Raw genomic sequence first — 18,650 nt, 5'->3', positions numbered from 1 at the left:
AGTTTTTCCACTGAAATCAATGATATTACAGTGGAGAGAAAGAAATTATCCTCCCCCCAACTCTTCTATGGCTCATTACAACTATTCTATTTTGCCACTTCTTTTCTCCTACATTGATAAACTGTTTGTAATTATGCCTCTCCAGATTGAGTTATTTTATTATTTCACTTTGTTTGGCATATTGGATCCCTGAGTGGCGGCTCTAAGCACAGCAGCACTACAAATAATAAACAATAGTAATAACTGTAATAGGAACTAATCACTCAAGGACAGCTACAAGTAGTGAAAAGAAAGGGTAGGTTGCAAAGAATTTTTGGAAATGTATAACTGCCTGACATGTAATTTGTGGAGTAGGGACCTAAAATAGGTATTGTGTTAGCAATACATGTAAATAAGCAGAAGAAATTTGACAATAAACTACAAATATATTTGTTTAATTTTCAACTGATAGGATTTCAAATTTTGGGGAGAACAGTTGATGATTTTTGGCTGCTCTCTCCCGTGATGCTAGTCCTTTGAGACAATGAGGATTGCTTTGGAGACTCTACAGAATTCTGGCCTTCAGTGTCTGGTAAAATAGTTGATTTTCTGTTGCTCCCTTCAGTTATGCTAGTCCTTCGAGAAGATGAGGCTTGCCATACAGTTTCTACAGAATTCTGTCCTTCAGATTCCAGTAAAACAGTTGACGATTTTCGGCTGCTCTCCCTGGTGACACTAGCCCTTCTAGAAGATGAGGCTTCCCATAGACGTTCTACAGAATTCTGGACTTCAGTGTCTGGTAAAGCAGTTGGTGATTTTATGTTGCTCTCACTTGTGATGCTAGCCCTTTGAGAAGACAAGGATTGCCTAGGAGATTCTGTAGAATTCTGGCCTTCAGTGTCCAGCAAAACAACAGACAATTTTCTCTGACTATCAGCAGGAATAATAGACTTGCTAGAAGATGACCTTTGTCTTAAAGATTCAACAGAATCTTGACCTTGTGAATCCTCTCTACTTTGTGGGAAATCATCAGGGAATTTTAGAGGAACTATTTCAGTTATTTTGGGCAGAGAAGTGATTTGTTCAGTGGGTTTCTTAATTAATTTTACTTTGCCAGTAATAATTTTTGGTTTAGAATGAGTGATTTTTTTGTCACCACTCTTTAAACCAGGTTTTTTAGGTTTAGCAGGTCTTTTTGCATGTACCTGTTGATATACTTCGGCCCAGTCTATCTGTGATGATAATCTTATGCCACTGCCTTTTAATTTTTTAAAGCCAAACATTATCTCCAGGAGTACTTTGGTTACAGGAACTGATATAAACCCAAGTTTTTCTGACAGTGACTTCTCATAGTTATATTTGTACAATACATGTTTGGCTGCATTTTCCACAAGAAAGTTAACAATCTCCTCTTGTCTTCTGTAAAGCTTGCCTTTCATGCGTCCACCTGATTGATCTTTATACAAAATCTGTCAGTAGGCAAAACAGTAAAAAAAGGTTATTCGTTAAAAAGTCAATTTAATACCAACATTTTAAATGTAAAATTTAGCAAGTTAACATTATTTCAAACATCTGAGGCACAACTTTGCAACCAAGAATATCTCCATGGTTTGCCATGAGCTGTTCTTGATTTATACTAATTTGACCGTTGGGCCAAATTCTGCTCTCTCTGTTAGGTGTAAATTGAAATAAATGGTATTAGTTTGGCAAGATAACTGCAAAGAGCATTTAGCCTATAAGCTGTGCATGTGAAGGGAATCATCCAAATTTTGGTTTGATTGCTGTTTTTATTTTATTTTATTTTTGTTATTTGAAAGTGGGGATGCAACATTGTGGATCACAATGGTATTTAGGTATTTAGGCTTTTAAAGGTGCAGTTGGGCATCTAGTGAGATTTTCACAAGAGTTTAGGTTCGTTCCTCCCATCAATTTCAGTGGGAGCAAGGGCACCTTTAAAAATATGACTTGTTGTAACCTTCATGAATCTACCTATCTTCTCAAGACACTTTCCTTTACATATGTACATCAGAAAATATTTTCAGAGCATATCATCCCAGCTGCTGCTCTGAGGTAATATTGCTGTGATAAGCCCATCACTTGGATTTAAGATGAAACAAACATTTGCACCAAAGTTTGTCAAAGTGTTCATATGTTTGGTTCTGTTATTTTACTATATGTTAGGGAGGGCCTTCATTCTCTTTTTCCACTCCCAGTCTCTTTTTACTTAACAAACCCTTTTATATTTTCTAATTGTTGTAAGAATGTGACATAAAAGCTCTTTATGGTAGGGAAAGACAAATTTATTTGACCTTATTTAAAATATAATGGACTCCAGGTTCAGCTCAGACTCATATGTTAATGGGTTTTCAGTGTATGTAGGAGAGAATATGAGGAAGAGAAAGGGGAACTGAGTAAAATTATCTGTAAATAAACATTAATAAACTTAAGTATAGAAAGGTTTGGACATTCTAACTTCAGCATGGTATATAAATATTAATCTAATTAATAGCCAAATCTTGGTCCAGCTGAAGTCTAGTCCACTGGTTCCCAAATGTTATTGGTATATGTACACTTCCTTAAAACACTGATGTTTGAAGTACCTACCATCTATATTTCCTCTATTCTTTTCCATCTCTGTACAGATTTTTTCTATATATGTGCAGAATACATTTTTATGTGCACTGATGATGCACGTGTGAATATATACCACCAGTAGAAACAAAAAATCGAGCTGGGATGCTCTGCTAATCAGCTGGGCAGCAATTGAAACTGTACTGAGTGACCACAGAAGCACATAGCTTGCAGGGAACTTAATGTAAATATGGATTCACAGTAAAATAAGTTTTGAATCTGGTTGGTGGAAATCTGCCTGGGGTAAATTAGAAGAGAAGAGAGGGAGTCTGGGTGGAAGGGTTGGAGGCTATTAGGTTTAACGTTTGTTGGGAATTTTCAGACAAAACCATTTTTCATAACAAAATGCCCGTTTGTCAAAACAGAAACTTTTCAATAGAGCATCTCAGTTCAGCAAAACTTCTGCTAGGAAAAAATCTGCAAATCCAGGATGGAATTTTCAGTCAAAACCAGAGAGTAAAAGAGACCAAATTCATTATATCCTTGTGGTCAGGGCACTCACTTGATATGTAGGAGACTGAAGTTCAAGTTGCTGCTCCAGTGCATATTTGATTTATACCAACAATTCTACCTGAAGATATTGAGAAAAACTCACCCCCTGAATAATCTGTGGTCAGGGTACTCACCTTGGGTGTGGAAGATACAAGTACAAATCCTGGTCTGACCAGGGACTTGAATCTAGGTCACCCACATCACAAATGAATGCCCTATTCACAGAATATTGGCTGATCTGAGGTGAGGCTGGGATTTCTCACTTTGTTGCTGGGAACAGTTTTCTGTGAGAGACCAAGGGAAAGAGTGTGAAAGATCTCACTTTTGTCCTGATGTGGAATAGGAAAATTTATGAAATCACAACAAATATCATAAGATATGAATACCATTTCTTAGCTCTAATCAGGGTTGGCCTTACCATGAGGTGAACTGAGGCGGCTGCTTCAGGTGCCAGACTGTGTGTGTGTGTGTGTGTGTGTGTGGGAGGGGAAGGGGGAGGGCACAGGCACCACTAGGACCCAGAAAATTGAGACCTTTCAAAGTTTTGGCCCAAGTGAGGGAGTATGGGGATGTCCCGATTATCTTTCTGAGTTTACTCCCATAGCCTTTGGATCTCCCGAACCTACCCACAAGGCAGTGGAGAATTTTCTGTCAGGGTTCTCTTCCCTGGGGTGATGTAAAGAGTCACTATTCCTTGGATGCTGGTGATCAATCCTGGTTCATTCACCAATCAGATTATCCAAAGTAAACCAGGGACCCAAGTATACCAGACCCTCAACCAACAGAGTGAAGGGATAGGACAGCCTCATTTAATGGCGGGTTGCACTCGCCATGTCACAACACCAGCATTGGGCACTTGTGACTTTTAGTCAGAGCATCGGATACCACCCAATGTCCCATCACAACTTGGTAATGTTGCCACTGCTAGTCCGCGGCTGCATAGTTGCATGACAAAGAGCACTTATTTTGCAGCAAACCTCTGAAAAGAGGCCCCCTCCTACCTGCCACCTGGAGATGTGCCCAGTAGTATGCAGCTCTACCAACCGAGCTCTGTCATGTGAGCTCTGTCATGTGAGCCTGCCCACATTCAGTTTCTTGTAGAATTGGGGCCCTAGTTTATTACGTTCCTACTGGAAAATTAGCCAATTAATATTAAACCCAACATTCTAGTAAAAGCCACCACAATCATCACCACAAGTCAACTCTTTTCTTTACATTGGTGCAGCCTCCCACCGTTTCCCCTGGTGCTGGTTATGATCTCATTGAGCAAACGCCTTGCTTCAGAGTGGGCATTGGAAACTGAGTCTTCACATCCCGAATGAGTGCTCTGAGTATCAGGATATAGGGTTAAAGAGATGGAGGCATCACCAACACTATTTCCTCAATTTTACAAGTGGCTCCAAAGTCCTCTTATGAATCCATCCCTTTGTTTTCCAATTTCCCTTGCTTTTATTTAAAAAAAGAAGTTATTCCCAAAATCTAAGTGAAAATCTAAGTGAAATGTTTAGTTTTGGGTTGAATAAAGAGTTTTTTCAATTCAGACTTTAAAATGTTTCTTTTTCATTCCATCAGGATTTGGTTTCAGGATGCCACCAAGTCATTTATTTTTTTTCAGGTTTTCAGAACTAGCAACAAACTAAAAAAATCAGATGTTCATACAGCTATACTCCAGTGTAGTTGCAATGAGAGGATTTCATAATGACCACTGTGAATGCTCCTAAATTGAACACGATCCTACAATGACTGAATCTGAATTTTGAGTTCACACTATTCAAATGCATATGAAATTAGGCAAAAATAGTTAATTTTCTTTCTGATTCTTAAATAGAGCTTATACACTATGAAGTAGGTAAAAATAGCACCAAGCACAATGGACTAATAACAGTATTCAAGTATTCCAGATATATGATCATAAATAATTTTGTTTGAACTAAAAAAGCAAAGGTACCTGGGAAAATTGAAGTTCCTCATCTACTATTGGTGGTTTCTTTGACTTAGGTTTAGGAAGTGGGGGTGGCACATATTTTGGTTTGGGTGGAGGTTTCTCAGCTGGTGGCCTTGGTTTGGATTTAGGGAGTGGGGGTGGTACATATTTTGGCTTGGGTGGAGGTGGCTCAGATGGTGCCCTCGGCTTGGATTTAGGAAGTGGGGGTGGCACATACTTTGGTTTGGATGGAAGTTTCTCAACTGGTGATTTGGGCTTGGACTTATGATGTTTTGATTTTTCTGTAGATTCTCTTGTCTCTGACATGAGTTCCTTTCCCTCTTTTGTACTTTCCTCCTCCTCCTTTGCATTTTCTGAAACTGTTTGAGTTGACTCATCAATATTTCCAGGCAGAGGTTGGGAATCGCCAGTAATGCCAGAGTAATCACCCATGCTAAATAAAGGGGATCCATCTTTCTTAGTTGCATCCAATATTTCTAGAATGGCTTGGTTTACAATATCTTGAAGAGCAGAGAATAATTTATTTTCTTCTAAGAAATCAAATAGTTCCTCATCAGGATAATAGAGAGCAGTAGCAGATGGAGTTGGTTGTTTCAGGACTTTTGTGATTTCTTTTTCAATGTGTTTAATATCAAAAGATGAGTCTCCTTCAAGCTGAGATCTATCTTTCTTCTTGGTCTTAGAGAAAAAATCTGATGCAGCTCGTTCATGGAGGCCAACAGAAGACTCTGCCAGTTGTGCCCAAATGTGAAAGTGTTCTTGGCGAAAATAATAATCAGCTGATTTTTCTGTAACACTCTGTAAGAACAAAAAGAAGGTTATGATCTGAAAGGAGTAAATAAGTGTAATGGATAAAAGCATAAAGAAGCATTCAGAATTTGTAGCAAAGGAAGGAAATGAGGTAAGTTTCAATGGACAAATCCTATGTCAGATGTGAGAGAGGGGTCCTGGAACCTGAACCCCTGGGAAATGTATTCAAGTCTGAAGTTGGTCTGAACTGGTCCTTTTCAAATATTGGTTCTGGGATGGATCCAAAACCAGAAGGACGTATTTTCTGTTTGGATGCACACAACTATTCTGAGAACATTCCCATGAAATGGCACCAAACAGGATAAGAACAGTTGCTCTCATGAGTCATCCAGCACATAGACCTAAAATTGCAAGATTGCAGTACAGGCTGAACTTCTTTAGTCTGGCACCCTTGGGACCTTTAGAATGCTAAATTAACTGACCATTGCTGAACCAGAGAATTTGCTGAACCACTGAAAGTCAATATTGTCTAGCAATATTACCCACACACACACTACTTACTATGGTTTTAGAAGACATTTAGGGGTAAACTAGAGCTAAAGAACAGCACAGAACACTGAGGCTATGTCTACACTACAGGGTTTTTGCGCAAAAACCTACAGAACATCCACACCTCAAGCGCGTTTTTGCGTAAGAATATTTTCAGTGAATCAACAGAACAGAGGATTTTTTCCGGTGTAGGTATTCCTCTTTCTACGAGGAATAACTCCTTTTTGTGCAAGAGTTCTTGTGCAAAAAGGTGTGTGGATGGGAAACGGGGTTTTTGCGCAAAAACAGGCTATCAAAAGAAGCACAGTTGCCCTGGTGGCCATTCTGTTAATGGCGATCAGAGCTTTCTTGTGAGAGAGCATCCATGCAATCTGGATGCTCTCTTGTGCAAAAGCACATCGCTTTTCTGATGTGCTTTTGGAGAGTGGACACGCTTTTGCACAAGAAGTTTTTGTGGAAGATCTCTTCCGCAAAAAGCTTCTTGAGCAAGAAGCCTTCAGTATAGATGCAGCCTAAGAGCCAGGACTGGTGTCTGTAAACAATCCTTACAGGACCACTGGAACATGGACCACACTCATGATAAGTGGACATCCAGCTAAGTAAAATCATGCTGGACCACAAATGTTGCTGGATCAGAGAAAGATGGACCGAGGAGGTTCAACCTGTAAAATAAAAATAAAACCCAAGCCTGAATTGGGCAGCTTTCATTTGGCCTCAAATTCTGTTGCCAGCTTTTGTAGATTTATCACAAATCTTGAAAAAATTGTATTATGTTTGAAACCCAAGCTCCACTAGTCAACTAGTGAATTCTAGAGAACCTGAGATTTTATATTTTTAAATAAGTCATTTTGTAGCATCATGGTTGTTGAGAAAAGCCTGAAAATGTGACCTAAATAAAGGCTCAGAAACCAGAAGGCAAATAAAAAGAATCCTAAATTAATTATCTGTGATTTTTAGGTACATGATTCATGGTTTCTGAATTATTGGGCTAGCAATGCTGCCCACATATGAACCTTTAGAATAAATCAGATCCAGATCCAAACAGCATTTTCTTAGCCTATTTTCAATGTACATATCCATTTTCCAGTGTATTGTACCAATTAGCTTCTTTGAGACTACTCAAAGTACATCCTGTAGTGAAGGGAAAAGTAATGGAAAACCCATGCAGGAAAATGCTGCAGTTCTACAGCAGTGTAGAGCACACAAAAGGGCCTCAAATCAACTCAAGAGATGAGTAGCAGCCCACATCTGAAATGCAAATCACTGTCTTTTCCAGGTCTGTACAGCCCAGGCCAGAACAAGGGAGCCTTCTGTGATGACATGAAGCAATATACATTGTGCTTACTCAAACCGGGAGCTGAAAAGCCAGAGTGGGGTAAGTTGCTCAACATTTTCTATTATAAGACCCTATTGTCAGCAGTTTATAATTTTGCCAAACTTTAACCATTCAGGCTGAAATTTTCCATAGCTGATGTCTGTTTCAGGATGAATAGTTTTTAGAACATTTCAACAAAAAAGTTTCAGCCATTTCTCAGAAGGAGATTAGGAAAAAATGTGCTGTTTTGCTGATACTAGAAAATTAATACAACTGTTTCATTAAGTTCTATCACAGCTTTGTGGAAGGAACTTCAAGTTGGCTGCAGGGTGGCAGGAGGGAAGGGAGTCACCTTTGTGTCAGGGACATGCCTTATGCTTTCCCCATAAAATAAACCCAAAGTTGGCCAAGTTATGAGCCTTTGAAAGACCCAGTTTGCCTGAGTGAAGCAGTGCCTTGCTAGTGTCTGACAGCTAAATTCTACAACAGTCCATTTGCAGTGGGCGTGCACAGAGGTGCAGAAACTGAGCAGGACTCTCCTGACAGTTGCACCTCATAGGAATCAGGGGCTGCTGTAATTCTCGACCTAGAAACTGGTAGCAGGGAGACTCCCTCTCTTGTGGTCCCCTCGCTGTCACTCAGGCAGCGAGGAGATAGCCAGACTGGAATATAGAGAGGTGAGGAGCCAAGGCTGGGGTAGTGTTGTGGGTGATGCTGTTGAGGAGCTGAGGGGAAGTGGACTGGGAATGAGACATGGCACTGTGGCATGGAGGAGAACGACTAGCATGAAGAATTAAAGATGGGTGATGGAGCCTGTAACTGGGAAAAGAACTGGGGACTAGGGTTAGGTTTTGGTGGGACTAGGGCATGTAGGATTACACTCCTCTGAAAATCTGGAACAGAACCCAGAATTCATCCATCCTCAATAGCCCCATCGCTTCAAGCAGTTACTGTAAAATATTTCTGAAGCTTCTATTAAAATTTTGTAACTTTATTTCTTAGATCTTTTATCTGCCATGGTTCCTTGGCTGATTACATAAACCAGGTTTCACTGTATCTTCTGGTTTGGTGCAGATTCATGGCCTTTATAATAGTTGGATTCTTTTACACTTTTAATTCTTTTAATTTCAGAGCTGGCTGTGCCAGTCTTACCTCACCACCATATTATGCTTGAATAATGCAGTGCCCTTCAAACAAGGGGAAACATGCTCCATGAATTCTTTTTTTGGAGCTAAATCCAATGCTGTACTACATGAGTAACCTAGTAGATGGTTAGGGGAACAGGGCATAAGAAGCCTCCTACCTCCCAGCCCTGCAAAGAAGCTAGTACACCATAGAGCACTAGGGTTGGAGAGTTCATCTGCACAGGCAAGGCCATCATAGGTCTTATAGGAAATGGTCTGCTGACTAGGTGGCATGGCTAAGTCCCCAGCTGGCAAGCATACATGCTGTTATGCTGTTTGGCATGTGCTACCTGTGAGCTATGTCTACACTGCAGGCTTTTTGCGCATGAACAGCCATGCATGCATATTCTTGCGCAAGTAAATTTACAGTAAAGCATCAGAAAAGGGCTTCTTGCGCAAGAGTTATTCCCTCCCCACAAGGAATAAGCCCTCTTGCACAAGAGCTCTTGCGCAAGAAGGCAGTGTGGACGGGCAACAGGGGTTTCTTGCACAAGAAAGCCCTATGGCTAAAATGGCCATTAAGAGCTTTATTGTGCAACAGAGCATCCATACTACCATGGATGCTCTTGCGCAAAAGCACATCTCTTGCGGAAAAGCATATGGCAGTGTGGATGCGCTCTTCCGTAAGACCTTGTGCACAAGAACTCTTGTGCAAAACAGTTCTTGTACAAAAAGTCTGCAGTGTAGACATAGCCGAGGAGGTATATGCCTGGATGCTGCCTCTCCTGAGCCATTTCATCATGCTCTTGCAGAATGTCTCTTGTGTTAAGCCAGTAGTAGGCACAGATCCTTATCTCTTCCCCTGCCAGTGAGGCACTTTGTGGTAAAGGCTGGATTTTGTGCCCTGTGTATGTCTATGATGCTATAAAAGTAGTGTCTGTGATGGAGTGTCTGGCCTACACTGGCCCTAACAAAGATTAAATTGATTTCTGGGAGAGGGCGGGGACTGTGGAGCAAGCAATTATGGCATACAGGCAGTCCCCGGGTTACGTACAAGATAGGGACTGTAGGTTTGTTCTTAAGTTGAATCTGTATGTAAGTCGGAACTGGCGTCAGCCGCTGCTGAAACTGATCAGTTTCAACCGCGGCTGAATCTGGACGCCAGTTCTGACTTACATATAGATTCAACTTAAGAAACCCAGGCGTCCCCAAGTCAGCTGCTGCTGAAACTGATCAGCGGCTGATTCTAGGAAGCCTGGGGCAGAGCAACTCGGCCTCGGGCTTCCTGTAGTCAGCCGCTGGTCAGTTTCAGCAGGCTGACTTGGGGACGCCTGGGGCAGAGCAGCTGGGGTGCTCCTGGGTTGCTCCAGTAGCGCGGCTCCTCGGCGCTACTGGAGCAACCCAGCAGCACCCCAGCTGCTCTGCCCCAGGCGTCCTGATTCAGCTGCTGCTGAAACTGACCAGCAGCGGCTGAATCAGGACGCCTGGAGCAGGGCAGCTGGGGTGCTGCTGGGTTGGTCCGGAGTGGCGCTGCGGGACCAACCCGGCAGCCCCCAGCTGCTCTACCCCAGGGGTAGGCAAGAAAAGCCTGGTCTGCTGGGGGAGGGGATCACTAGCTGCACCCCCCCCCCAGCAGATCAGGGAGACGGGGGTGGCAGGACCGCCCAAGTCCTCCACGGCTTTGCTTCGTCTCCCTGGTCTGCTGACCTGGGAGACGCGGAGCAAAGCCGCAGAGCACGCGGGCAGCGGGACAGTCCAGGCGCGCCACGGCTGTCCCACTGCTGGCGTGCTCCGAGGCTTTGCTCCCCATCTCCCTGGTCTTCTGGTCGGGAGACGGGGAGCAAAGCCACGGAGCACGCCCGCAGGGGGACAACTCAAGCACGCCCGGGCTGTCCCGCTGCGGGTGTGCTCCAAGGCTTTGCTCCCCGTCTCCCTGCAGACCAGGGAGATGGGGAGCAGCTTTTCTCGCCCCGGAGGACGGGGGCGGCGGACCGTGGCACATCTGGGCGTCCCGCCGCTCCCATCCTCCGGGGCGAGAAAAGCCCCGTTCGTAACTGCGGATCTCGTAACTCGGGGACTGCCTGTATAGCAGTTAATTTGGGCCCAGCTGGGGCTGTATAAATAGGGGCTCCTGGAGAGGAAGAAAACATACTCTTCTGCCAGCTGTGGAGGAGGAGGGACCTGGCTGCCATGGAGACTGCAGAGGCTTCTTGAGACAGAATAATACTGGGGAAAAAGGTAGACTGAGATGGGGTGGGGAGTGTGCTGGCCATGCAACCTCCCAGACTGAGGCCTTGCTCTCAAAGCCTGAGGGTACCAGGGCTGCAGGGAGGCAGTTAGGGCAGCAAAAAGCAGCAAGACCTCCTCCCCCTTCCAATGATGAATGGTCATTTCAGAGTGCAGTTTGGCCCTGTGGCAGGGGCTAGATGAAAACTGGCAGTAGGTCACTGAGGCAAGATGGATATAGGGGGTTGGTGTTCCCTGGGAGGAGAGGGCCACAGAGTGCAGAGGCATTGCAGTAGGGCAGAACTGGAAGGAAAAGGCACTGAGGGCAGGAAGGGACCTGGGTCCTGAACCAGAGCACGAGACAGGTAACTAAGGGCAAGCAGAAGGCATTCTGAGGCAGGAGAGCCAATTCCTTGAGTGACCAGCAGGAGGTGCTGCAACAGTGAGTTCTGACTCTGTTACAGTGCCAAATAAAATTTGGGAGTATTTTCCTTCCTATTTTAATCTTATGAAAAATAGTTCTAAAACTAAAAGAGAAGTGTAGAAATACCTTTGTATGGAATATCCCAGACACTTCCTCTGTCCTGCTCCTCATCTCTTTCTTTGGGATTTGGGCTACAAACTTATCCAGCATGCATTGATCCTGATGTTTAGATTTACCTCTTAGTCTATGCCCAGTCTTGCTTCTTAAACATTCTGTGCATTCTTCCTCTGAGCTGGATATGGATGGATAATGATATGAGCTGAAACAATCACATTGCTTTCCACAGGAGAAGGCCAAAGACTCACTTTCTGGTCTAGAACTGACATCTTTGAAATCAAATAAGCCCTCTTCATCCTCAACCATTGCTTCCTTTATTTTATGGATTGCCTCTTCCATGATTTCCTGGAGGCTGTCCAGTGCATCCATGTCAACCAAAAAGTCCACAAAGTTGGAGAACTCCTGTGCAGCTCCATGGAAATTAGAGAAGGGATCATCCTGATTCCCTTTTTTCTCCCCATTGTCACTCTGAAATGCTCTAAAAGATAAAACATCTGATGATACAGCTGGATTCTGGCATCCACAGGGAGAAGCTGCTCTCAGGAGGGCTTTCCAGTCATAGGTATTTCTCACTTGGGCGACAGTTGGCTTGGTTGAGAATTTGTCTCTCTGTAAGTAAACAAAGCAGGGAGTGTCATTAGTCAGAGTTGAAAGCTTGAGATAGTCTAGTTTTTCACTGGCTTTTACAGCCTTAAGTGTAGAGTTGCTATTGTAATTTCATAATAAAGCAAGAGAAATTATATTTTAGAATAATCCTGCATATTCAGGACAAAGGCTTTAAAATTCTTTGCGTTATTCTGGTGGTTTTTTTTCTATGATAACTAGATTTTGCAAGAATTAGTGAAGGTAACTGCACAATATCTCATGAAAGAGGAATGTTTTATTACTCCCATTTTATAAATGAGGAAACTGAAGCACAGTGGTTTAGTTCAGCTCACACTGGGTCTGTCTACAGTGCTATTTATTCCAAAATAAGCTATTCTGGAAAAAATACTCTGAAATAGCTTATTTTGAAATAGCATGTCTACACTACAGGGAAGCCTCAAAATTAGTCCAAAGCAGGTTTCCCTAATGCAGACATGCTAGCTCAATTTAGAGCACCAAGAATAACTGGGGTGTGATTTGAATGGCCTGGGGAAGGAACTATTTTGAAATAGCAATAGTGGAGCATCCACACTACAGCTATTCTGAACATAGGCATGCGCAGCACATTTCATTAGGGTGTGCACCCAAAGATTTTTTTTAAAATGTACTTTGACCCCCATTAGCCACACCACCTGACCCCCATTAGCTATGCCTCTGGGGATAATACTTTTGAGGCAATATGGACACATGACCAAATAAAAGGTGTCATGTGACACCCGCCCCTCCCCAAGGACTTTTCTCACCATCCTCTTACCAATAGGGATTAGTTTGGCCCTCACCAACACTCTGCAACTACCCTGCAATTCCTTTAACCCAATGTGTGTGACATTAACTCGGGGTTGGAGAGGCTGGGGGAAGAATCCCCTCTAAGAGTTTCCTCCCATGAGCACAATAAATGTTGTGTTGTGCACCAGTACTAAGTTTGTGGCTTGTTTGGATGTGCCACTGTGGCACCCAAGTTATTAATAAGTATCTTAGAAACCTCTACCCTTTCCCTCTGCTGCCACATCTCCTCCCCTTGCTCCATCAGCTCCCCTGGTGCCTGCTGACCCCCCTCCAACACCTCACCCACCTCTGCTGTCCTGACTCCTGCCCTTCTCATTGCCCTTAGCCTTCCTGAGACCTGCTCCCCCTCCACCAGCCCTTCCCTCCCCCCTGTGCCCACTCTGATCATGTGAGCTACCCCTCCTCATCCCCTCTCCTAACACCTCCCACTACACACCTGCCCTGCCTCTCTCCTCTGGTGCTGGTCCCTCCCCTGCAGGTGTCTGCCCTTCTGTTTCACCTCCAGAATCCCCTGGCACCTGCACCTTCCCTTAGCCTTGTACCCTCCTGATGCCTCCCCCTTCCCTCACTGCCCGTGCCCCCTTTGCCCTCTTTTTCCCTGATGCCCACCCCCTCACCATCCTCTGCCCCCATTCCACTCAGTCCCCCATGCCCTCACACATGCCTTGCTCCATCCCTGCCTTCCTCATGCCCACCCCTTCTTTCAAGCCTTCTCCCGGTACTTCCCCTTCTCTCCTCTAGCCCCCCAAAACTCTTATCCTCTCCTCTCCTAACATCATCCTGTCCCCCCTCTCACTGACATGTCCCCTCCTGCCCTTTTCCTCATTGTCTCCACTTGGCCCCCTGGCATTTCTGTCTCTCCTCCACTCTGTCCCTTGGTGCCTTTCCCTTTCTTCTCCTGGCCTGCCCTCCTCCCCTCAGCACAAGCCCCTTCCTCTCTGACTCTTTCCCCCTATTTTTCCCTCCTCCTCCAGCAGCTGCCAGCTGGTCTGTAACAGAGTTCTAGGGTCACCCTGACTGTCACCCTTCTGGTGCTCCTCCTACTCTGTCTTTCTTAGGTTTCTCAGCCTCCTTTTGGGCCACAAACCCCCACCCCGCAGTCTCTGGTTCCCAAAGTTCCGGCAGTCCCCATCACTTGGTGCCTGCTCCGGGTCTGACTCATAGGGTTGCCAGGTGTCCAGTTTTCTACCAGACAGTCCGGTTTTTGGGGCTTCTGTCTGGTAAAAAAAAAATCCAGAAAATACCCGACACATGCAATGTCTGGTATTTTCTGGTTTTCTGGCTGGGTGCCACACTGAAGCCTGGCAGTGGCAGGGGGAATGACTGGAAGGTGGGGTACAATCGGCACTGGGAGCCTCTAGTGGGGAGGGGGGAGCTGCCAGGAAGAAGGGGGAGCAGGAAGCAGAGCTGGAGGGGGGTTGAGGAACGCAGGGTTGGCAGGGAGGAAGAGGGGGGCTGGGAGGAAGGGGGGATGGGAAGCAGCTCTGAGGGAGCGGGGGCCAGCCGCATTGCCCCCGACCCTTCCCCTCCCCACCCCAGGCCAGCCGCATTGCCCCCGTCCCTGGGCCCCTCCCATCCCGAGCCCAGCCGTGCTGCTCCCTGCCCCGAGCCCGACCCCCCCAACACCCCAAGCCCAGCCGTGCTGCCCCCGACTCCCCCCCGCCTCAGGCCCAGCCATGCTGCTCCCACCCCCGCCTCCCCACTCCAAGCCCAGCCGTGCTGCTCCTGACCCCGACCCCAGGCCTCCCCTCCGCCCCGAGCCCGACCCCCTGCCCCGAGCCCAGCCGTGCTGCTCCCGACCCCAGTCCCCCCTCCCACCCCAAGCCCAGCCGCGCTGCTCCCATCCCCTGCCCGGGGGCGGGCACACCCCCCTCCCCACCTTCCCGCCTGGGGTTTAAACTTACCTCGCTTGCTGGGGAGGCGGGGTGACGATTCTGCTCCCTGCCACCTGTTTCCGTGGGGTCCTAAGACCCTCTGGTTTTAACCACACATGTCATAGAATCATAGAACTGGAAGAGACCTCAGGAGGTCATCAAGTCCAGCCCCCTGCTCTAGGCAGGACCAATCTCAACTAAATCAACCCAACCAGGGCTCTGTCAAGCCGAGACTTAAACACCTTTAGGGATGGAGACTCCACTACTTCCCTAGGTAACCCATTCCAGTGCTTCACCACCCTCTTAGTGAAATAGTTTTTCCTAATATCCAACCTGGACCTCTCCCACCACAACTTGAGACCATCGCTCCATGTTCTGTCATCTGTCACTACTGAGAACAGCCTCTCTCCATCCTCTTTGGAACCTCCCTTCAGGAATTTGAAGGCTACTATCAAATCCCCCCTCACTCTTCGCTTCTGCAGACTAAACAGACCCAAGTCCCTCAGCCTCTCCTCATAAGTCATATGCTCCAGCCCCCTAATCATTTTGGTTGCCCTCCGCTGGACCCTCTCCAATGCATCCACATCCTTTTTGTAGTGGGTGGCCCAGAACTGGACACAATACTACAGATGTGGCCTCACCAAAGCCGATAAAAGGGGAATAATGACATCTCTGGATCTGCTGGCAATGCTCCTCTTAATGCAACCTAAGAAGCCATTAGCCTTCTTGGCTACAAGGGCACACTGTTGACTTATATCCAGCTTCTCATCCACTGTAACCCCCAAGCCCTTTTCTGCAGAACTACTGCTTAACTGGTTGGTCCCCAGCTTGTAACTATGCTTGGGATTCTTCCATCCCATGTGTGGCAAACCCTGCACAGCATCCGTTCTCCAGCGCACCAGGGCGGCCCTGTGAAACATTAGGGTGTGCCTGGGCACACCAGGCACACCCCGTGCGCATGCCTATTATTCTGAAATAGCTGTTTTGGAATAGATGTTACTCCTTGTGGAATGAGATTTACAGAAATCAGAATAAACCATCCATTATTTTGAATTAATTTTGAAATAACAGAATTGCTGTGTAGATGCTCACATTGTTATTTTGGAATACCGGCTGTTATTTCAAAATAATGCTGCTGTGTAATGCTGTACTGTGACACTGTCAAGCACTTATACCACAGTGCGTGACAGTGTCCTTTGCCAGCTCTAATTTTTGTGATTCTAATATTCACTTTGCAAGGAAAGAAGGTTAAACATTATTTCTGTTGAACAACTTTGAATGTGACCCTGACACTGGTTGCAGGTGTAGAAGGACTAAGTATTGAATCAGGTGCATTAACTGGGCTTGTGAAAGTTTGTGTAAGTCTAGAAGAGGAAACCATATCACTCAGCTGGGGAAGCATTAATATAGAGATTGTAATGAGCTGTAATAACCAGCCTGTTCTTTACAAAGGCTACTTGCCATTTCTCTCCTTCCACTTCATGCGCCTTCCCCCACCAAATCACGTTTTACCGACAGCAAGCTGAACAGAAATATCATTAGCAAAATATAGCATGCCTGATCCTTCTTCCTTTGCAGCCTTTTCACAACACTCCAACTTCACTGATCTCAGTAGTTACAATTGATATATGCCAAGTGCAAAGGTCAATCAAGCTCATGCTGGTGGGTGCAGAATGGGGGGGAAGGATGCCAGGAGCATGTGTATATAGTACTGGTGTAAATAGGGGGGTGAAGATGAGGTATGCTGGGAGGCACTGAGGTACAACTCTACTTTATGCTGATTAGGCCTCAACTGAAGTATTGTGACATGTAACTCTTCTGGTTAATGGTGGTTGCAAATGTGGCTCCTAAGTCATATAACTGTGAGTACCACTGGGATAAGGTGTGTGAGAGTGGGCAGTGCAAGTGCTGGTGGGAGTGAGAAGAGTGAGGAAACTGGTGAAGAAGGATGATTTGCAGGTGTGATGTAGTAAGGATGCTGTGTATGTGAGCTGGTGAGGTGTATGAGAGCAAGGGATGTGTATGAAAGAGAGTTGGAAGTATTAGGATGGGGGAAATGAAATCTGTGGAGTGAAAATGGATATATAGGATGAACAGGTGGGACCAGAAATCTTTCCTTTGAATTAGAAATGAAAGGTTGATTATTGGGGTGACTCCAGGTAGGAAAGTGTTGCAGTCCCAGGGCATCCAGTTACTTCTGTCTGCAGTGTTATTAGTTTAAATAATTAAATCCTGATCCCAGTGTGCACAGATGGCTGGATGAATCCCTAAAAATGCAAACTAAGGGGGCATTTTCTCTTTCCTACCTGAGCTCCTTGAAGATCTTCATCATCTGCCAAATAGCCTGAGTAGCAGTGGCCTTCCATGGTGCTGAAAGGACAGCGACTCTCTGTCCTCTCTTGCCTGCAGCTCCCTTTACCTCCTCATTCTGCTGAAGCTGCACAGCACTCTGGAAAGATTTTCCCACACAGAAGAGCTCTTGAGGGAATAGAGATACACAGCACTGGTGAAATCTTGACCATATTTAAATAAGTGGCAGTTTTACCATAGTCTGCAGTGGGGCCAGGATTTCACACCATCTGTCAAAGATCCTCTGCAATCTCCATCCACATGCTCATCTCATCCAAAAGCCTTAGAAATACTTCAGTCTAAAAGAAAATTCTAAAAGGAAATCCAAGCAGATTTCTAGATCAGATGAATTAGTCACAAGGTCAGAATAAACTGGAGCCATTCTGGATTTACCTCCATGTAAATGAGAGCAGAATTTAGCCCATGATAGCATATTTAAAATACCACCAAATGTCTAATTGCTATACGTCATTTCTAACCTCCTGATAAAAATGTAAGAATGGGTGTACCGGGTCAGGTCAAAGGTCCATCTTGTCTAGTGGCCAATGCCAGGTGCCCAAGAGTGAATGAACAGAACAAGGAATCATCAAGTGATTCATCCCGTCACTCATTCCCAGCTTCTGGCAAATAAATTTACTCCTTGCAGTTGTATTTAATACTTACAGCTGCTTTTGTGAAGGCTTAATTAGGCAATTAGAGTCTGTGGCATCCAAGACTTCGATTTCTTATTATTTGTTTCAGTGCTGTAAGATTTCAATATGGAAATTGCCTAATTCAGAAGTTAGCAGATGAGACCTTCAGTGGACAAGACCTTGAAGCCATAAGGGAGAAACCTGACTTGAAGAATTCAGATGGAAAACAGATGAGCTAAGCACATCAGAACCCTCACCCTCTCTTCCAACAAGTCTTCCCCGGTGATTGTTGTGTAGGAGATTCTATTTATTTGTACAAAAAATTCCATACATTTGCATAGTGGTTTCTATGCATTTCCATGGAGGATTCCATTCATTTGCATAGCATGACCTGGCTGATGAAAAAGCAGTTCCATGCTTTCATTTTATTGATTCTAAGAATCACCTCCCTTTATTATTCTGCAGAAATCATAAATAATATTCTGCATACAATTAGTTGTGCATTAAAAGTTTTTAAATATAGTGACAATGTCTCTTCAGGATGCCACCTGGAACTGGAGCACCACTGAACCCTCTGACACACCTTGTGGAGTTATAGCAGCCATTACTTACAAGCTGTCTGGAGTAGTCTCAGGAAGGCTCACCAGATGGGAGATAAAATTCTCCTAATGGTTTTTGTTTTCCTTAATGGCTCCTTGCCCTAATAAGCCCTTCCCAACCAGCTATCTAGACTGGAAGTATCTTGTCTAGAAAGCATTACTACATTTGAAGTACAGATACATATCTCACATGATCCATTTGTACCCAAGGCA

The 18,650-nt window shown here is 44.9% G+C and overlaps 1 protein-coding gene across 2 annotated transcripts; it reads right to left on the bottom strand.

Moving 5' to 3' along the window:
* Positions 1-455: 455 nt before the first annotated feature.
* Positions 456-18,161, bottom strand: CCDC116 (coiled-coil domain containing 116). 2 transcript variants are annotated; one of them, XM_075898276.2, is made up of 6 exons: positions 17,870-18,161; positions 17,403-17,518; positions 17,164-17,306; positions 11,562-12,161; positions 5,051-5,845; positions 456-1,448 (listed from the first exon to the last, which is right to left on the bottom strand). In XM_075898276.2, exons 3-6 carry the CDS (start codon positions 17,221-17,223, stop codon positions 456-458), a joined length of 2,448 nt encoding a protein of 815 aa, XP_075754391.2. In that variant the 5' UTR covers positions 17,224-17,306; positions 17,403-17,518; positions 17,870-18,161. The 2 variants fall into 2 exon arrangements, with proteins under 2 accessions (XP_075754391.2, XP_075754390.2); XM_075898275.2 differs by lacking the exon at positions 17,403-17,518 and having other exon boundaries at positions 17,164-17,335; positions 17,870-18,158.
* Positions 18,162-18,650: the final 489 nt, after the last annotated feature.

This window comes from Pelodiscus sinensis, chromosome Z, assembly GCF_052426305.1.
Source record: "Pelodiscus sinensis isolate ZL-2025 chromosome Z, ASM5242630v1, whole genome shotgun sequence".
NCBI lineage: Eukaryota > Metazoa > Chordata > Testudines > Trionychidae > Pelodiscus > Pelodiscus sinensis.
Note: the sequence above shows the minus strand (reverse complement) of the source record. Positions and strands in the feature narration are given on the sequence as shown.